Source organism: Cebus imitator, unplaced genomic scaffold (assembly GCF_001604975.1).
Source record: "Cebus imitator isolate Cc_AM_T3 unplaced genomic scaffold, Cebus_imitator-1.0 Scaffold299, whole genome shotgun sequence".
Lineage (NCBI taxonomy): Eukaryota > Metazoa > Chordata > Mammalia > Primates > Cebidae > Cebus > Cebus imitator.
Genome location: NW_016107614.1, coordinates 1,051,937 through 1,057,112, shown reverse-complemented (window position 1 = coordinate 1,057,112; position 5,176 = coordinate 1,051,937). Strand labels below are relative to the sequence as shown.

Genomic DNA, 5,176 nt, shown 5'->3' with positions numbered 1-5,176 from the left:
CCAAAGTGCTGGGATTACAGGCTTGAGCCACCGCGCCCGGCCTTTTTTTTTTTTTGAGACGGAGTCTCGCTGCGTCACCAGGCTGGAGTGCAGTGGCGTGATCTCGGCTCACTGCAACCTCCGACTCCCTGATTCAAGCGATTCCCCTGCTTCAGCCTCCCGAGTAGCTGGGATTATAGGCACGCGCCAACAAGCCCAGCTAATTTTTTTGGTATTTTTAGTAGAGACGAGGTTTCACCATGTTGGCCAGGGTGGTCTAGATCTCTTAACCTCATGATCCACCTTCCTCGGCCTCCCAAAGTGCTGGGATTATAGGCGTGAGCCACCGTGCCCGACTAACTTTTAGTTTTGATGCGTCTGTGGGAAAAGAGCATTGGATGGAGAGTCCAAAGAACAGGATTTTAGATCTGAATAATTCACTTTGCCTTGCTCACAGGTTTTCTGTGGGCACCACATGAAGCAGTAGGTAGAAGTGTCTTGGGGATTATATGTGCAGTGCAAATGTTGGGAATTATTATGGTTACAGGATGCAGACATCAGAACGTGAGGGGTGTGGGCCGGAGATGAGCCCCAGCGTGATGCCCGAGGCTCCCCTGGAGTCTCCACCTTTTCCTACCAAGTCCACAGCATTTGATCTTTTCAACTTGGTTCTCTCCTACAAGAGGCTGGAGATCTACCTGGAACCCCTGAAGGATGCAGGTGATGGTGTTCGATACTTGCTCAGGTACAGACTTGTGGAGTTGCTCTGGTCTGCTGTGCCTTCAGCCTTCCTGCTCTGTAGTAACTAACATTGACCATTTAGGCAGTGTCTGGCTGTCCTTTTTGCCCTAATGAGGAGCAGTTTTGGGAGGTCTGTTCTGCCTCTGGATTTATCCAGGCCTACCCTGTGTCTTAGGCCCAGCCTGGGAAAAGCAGACATTGGGAGTGATCCTGCCTTTCAGCAAGGTTCTTCTTTGTGACTGAATAAACTCCTTCCTTAGGACTGCTAGATAGCATTGAACATTAGGCTTTTTTTTTTTTTTTTTGGAGACGGAGTTTCGCTCTTGTTACCCAGGCTGGAGTGCAATGGCACGATCTCGGCTCACCGCAACCTCCGCCTCCTGGGTTCAGGCAATTCTCCTGCCTCAGCCTCCTGAGTAGCTGAGATTACAGGCATGCGCCACCATACCCAGCTAATTTTTTGTAGTTTTAGTAGAGACGGGGTTTCACCGTGTTGACCAGGATGGTCTCGATCTCTTGACCTCGTGATCCACCCGCCTCGGCCTCCCAAAGTGCTGGGATTACAGGCGTGAGCCACCGCGCCCGGCTGAACATTAGGCTTTCTATAGCGTGGAGCAATCTTAATGTTTTCCGTTGCTCCCAATATTAGCATAATTAATATTAAAAATTAGGATATAATTTTGAACAAAAGTTAAAGAAATACAAAAACCTATGAATAAGCAGATACCATTTTCACTTTTTTTTTTTTTTTTTTGAGACAGGATCTTTGTGTGTGTGTGTGTGTGTGTGTGTGTTTGTTTGCTTGTTTTTTTGAGACAGGATCTTGTTCTGTTGTGCAGGCTGGAATGCAGTGGTGTGATCATGGCTCACTGTAGCCTCAACCTTCTCAGCTCAAGCGATCTTCCTACCTCAGCTGCCATGCCTGGCTAATTAGAAAACAAAAAATATTGTAGAGATAGGGTCTTACTGTGTTGCCCAGGCTGGTCTTGAACTGCTGGACTCAAGCGATTCTCCTGCCTCAGCCTCCCAAAGTGCTGGGATTACAGGTGTGAGCCTCTGTGCCCAGCCCATTTTCACTAATTTATTGAGATTATGGATATTAATTTTTTTTCCCTCCTATCCTGCTTTGATTTTCATTCTCTATAATTTTCTTTTTTTCTTTTGGCTCATTTTATTATGTTAAAATTATTTTAAATTATGTAGATGGCATTCTACTCTCTAGATATGTCAATTTTTGTCTCTAAATAAGGACATTTCTTTCAAAATTCAATATCATACCTAACAAAATTAATAACTCCTTGATATCATCCTATACTCAGTTCATATTCCATTTCCTCAGTTGTACAATCTGTTTGGCTAATTCACATTTCAGTCCAGGACTGTGCATTGTTTGTAGTTATTGTGTCTTTTAAGTCTTTTTCAGTCTAAAACAATCTCTCTCATGACATCAACTTGCTGAAGAGACTGAGCCTGAACTGACTATCCTGGAGAATTTACTACCGAGATTTGTCTGGTTTCTTTCTTGTGGTGCGGACTAGAAGTTAGATTTAAAGGTTACATTCTGGCTGGGCGTGGTGGCTCATGCCTGTAATCCCAGCAGTTTGGGAGGCTGAGGGAGGTGGATCACAAGGTCAAGAGATTGAGACCATCCTGGCCAACATGGTGAAACCCCATCTCTACTGAAAATACAAAAATTAGCTGGGTGTGGTGGCGTGTGCCTGTAGTTAGTTCTAGCTACTCAGGAGGCTGAGGCAGCAGAATCGTTTGAACTTGGGAGGCGGAGGTTGCAGTGAGCTGAGATCGTGCCACTGTACTCCAGCCTGGTGACAGAGTGAGACTCTATCTCCAAAAAAAAGGTTGGATTCGATTCAAGTTAGAAAAGTTTTTTTTTTTTTTTTNACACAAAAATTAGCCAGGCATGGTGATGGACACCTTTAATCCCAGCTACTAGGGAGGCTGAGGCAGGAGAATCGCTTGAACCCGGGAGGCTGAGGTTGTAGTGAGCCAAGATTGTGCTAGTGCACTCTAGCCTGGGCGACAAGAGTGAGACTTTGTCTCAAAAGAACAAGGAAAAAAAAATGCATTCAGTGCTTTGCTTGCCAGCAATTGGCCTGTTTATTTTTACGATATTTGTCTCTCCTCTGATGGCTCACCTTATATACTGACACTGTCTTTAGAATTTGGGTGTCGTGGCTTCATTGTTGCATCTGTGCTCCTCTTTCCCTACTAAATGTCCTTTATCAGGGACGGGACTAGCAGCATTTGCTTGTTCTCAGCAACTTGAGTCTCCGGTCTTCCTTCTTCCCTCTTTGGGGGCTTCTGCATTGCCATTTGGTGGTGGCAGTGGCTGTTTCTGTGTTTGCTTCTGTCTGTTCCAGCTCACTTAAGGTGTGATTGCTAAGTGAATGCTGCACCCTACTTTCATCTTGATTTTTTTTTTTTTTTTTTTTTTTTTTTTTTTTGCAAAGGTAGATGTTGTGTCCCTGATACTGCATTGCATCAGGAGTCACATAAAAACCTGACTGTCCTAAAGAGCAGAGGTTTTTAACTTGGAGCCTATGGGTGGCTTTTAGGGATCAGTGAATCCCCTGAAACTGCATGTAAAATTGTGTGTCTGCACATGTGTATATTTCTAGGGAAAAGCTACTTGTTTTCATCAGATTCTCAGAAAGACCCTCAACCCTCTAAAACACCCGAGAGAGACTGGTAGGAAGCAGGGTCAGTGGAGTTAGGTTAACTTCCAAGGATACCATTGAGTCTGGCATCAGTCTGGAAATAGTGGATGGTTTGTTACTAGTTCTCTGGCCAAGGCCTTACATTTTTCTTGTTCACCTAGTTTATGTCAGTATTCGTAGAGGTGAGCTAGTCAGTGTTACAGAGCTGTGGTCTCTACTGTAAGATCACTGTGCTCTTGGCACAAGGGGTAGCGAGATAGTATGAGGAGGGGCTTTTATAATCTCAGCATGTTGTGAAGTTTGGTTTTCCTTAGGAGAGAGCCTGTGCTCCCTGGGACATTCTTTGTATGTGTGTGTATTGCCCTTTTGTGGCAAAGTACGAAAGTGAAGCATATCCCGCCCTGCCCTTCTCCTTTCCCTCTATTGGTCTGTAGTGCTTATTAGCGCACTAATATGTTAGGTTTTTTCCATTTTATGGAATTAGAAATTGGAGGATGTGGTAGGATTGGTTAAAGCTGGATGCAGGAAGAGCATTGGACCTGAAAGCCCTCAGGAGCCTGTGGTTTCTGTGCTGCTCCGAGAGGGAGCACTGGTCTGTGAAAGTGGCTGTCAGATTAGTTTGTGCTTTTGATTGTTCTTTTCTTGGTAAAGAGGATTTGACTTTGAAGAGGGACCTAATCTTGGCCTCTGGCTATTAGGTTGGAAGCCTAGAGCTGCAGTAAATTGTTAACAGACTCCTGGGATCAGCTACTCTACTATGTAGGTCTCCTGGGACCAAAGTGTCAGTAAAGACATTTGATAGAAGGGAAGAGGTTTTAAAATGAAAGTGACTTCAGTAGTGGTGTGATGTATTTATTTCCTAGATGGGATTGGCTTTTATTTCGTTTTACCCTGGTAGCTGCCACTAGAGGTTCTGAGGCCTAATTAGGGTGGTACAGATGGAGTGTGTTGAATTTCAGGAGCAAGGCAGAGATGTCATTTCATTCCCTTACTCATAAATTTTATTAAAAAGTAAAAGCCCCTTTACACTGTTGGTGGGAGTGTAAATTAGCTCAACCATTGTGGAAGACAGTGTGGTGATTCCCCAAGGATCTAGAACCAGAAATACCATTTGACCCAGCAATCCCATTACTGAGTATAAGTGGGTACCCAAAGGATTATAAGTCAGTCTACTGTAAAGACACATCACACATGTTTATTGCAGCACTATTCACAAAAGCAAAGACTTGGAACCAACCCAAATGCCCATCAACGATAGACTGGATAGAGAAAATGCGGTACCATATATACCATGGAATACTATGCAGCCATAAACAAGGATGAGTTCATGTTCTTTGCAGGGACATGGATGAAGCTAGAAACCATCATTCTCAGCAGACTAACACAGGAACAGAAAACCAAACACCACATGTTCTCACTCATAGGTGGGAGTTGAACAATGAGAACACATGGACACAGGAAGGGGACTATCATAGACCAGGGCCTGTCGGGGGATGGGAGGCTAGGGGAGGGATAGCATTAGGAGAAATACCTAATGTAGATGATGGGTTGATGGTTGCAGCAAACCACCATGGCACGTGTATACCTATGTAACAAACCTGAACGTCCTACATGTGTATCCCAGAACTTAAAGTAGTAAAAAAGGAAAAGTAAAAACCCCACATAAATTAGTTAACCTCATTCAGTAACTCTGAAATACTCCAATTAGAGCACAAGAAAATATACTTAGCCCTGGTACAGTAGCTTACCCCTGTAATCCCAGCACTTTGGAAGGCCGAGGT

At 44.3% G+C, this 5,176-nt stretch overlaps 1 protein-coding gene across 31 annotated transcripts in view; it reads left to right on the top strand.

Annotated features, from left to right (window-relative positions):
• The window catches only part of ZFYVE27 (zinc finger FYVE-type containing 27), a 25,423-nt gene that overhangs the window by 1,453 nt on the left and 18,794 nt on the right, over positions 1 to 5,176 (top strand). For 14 of the 31 annotated variants that reach the window (XR_001817607.2, XR_005196059.1, XM_017502751.2 and 11 more), the window contains exon 2: positions 527 to 724. The exons of 5 other annotated variants lie outside the window; for them this stretch is intronic. Coding sequence is in view for 18 of the 26 variants with exons in the window: in XM_017502751.2 (XP_017358240.1) it covers positions 527 to 724 (198 nt within the window). In the remaining 8 variants the exon portion in view is untranslated. The remainder of the gene's footprint in view (positions 1 to 526; positions 725 to 5,176) is intronic. 12 more of the 31 variants (XR_005196057.1, XR_005196058.1, XM_017502740.2 and 9 more) reach the window with 1 other exon arrangement.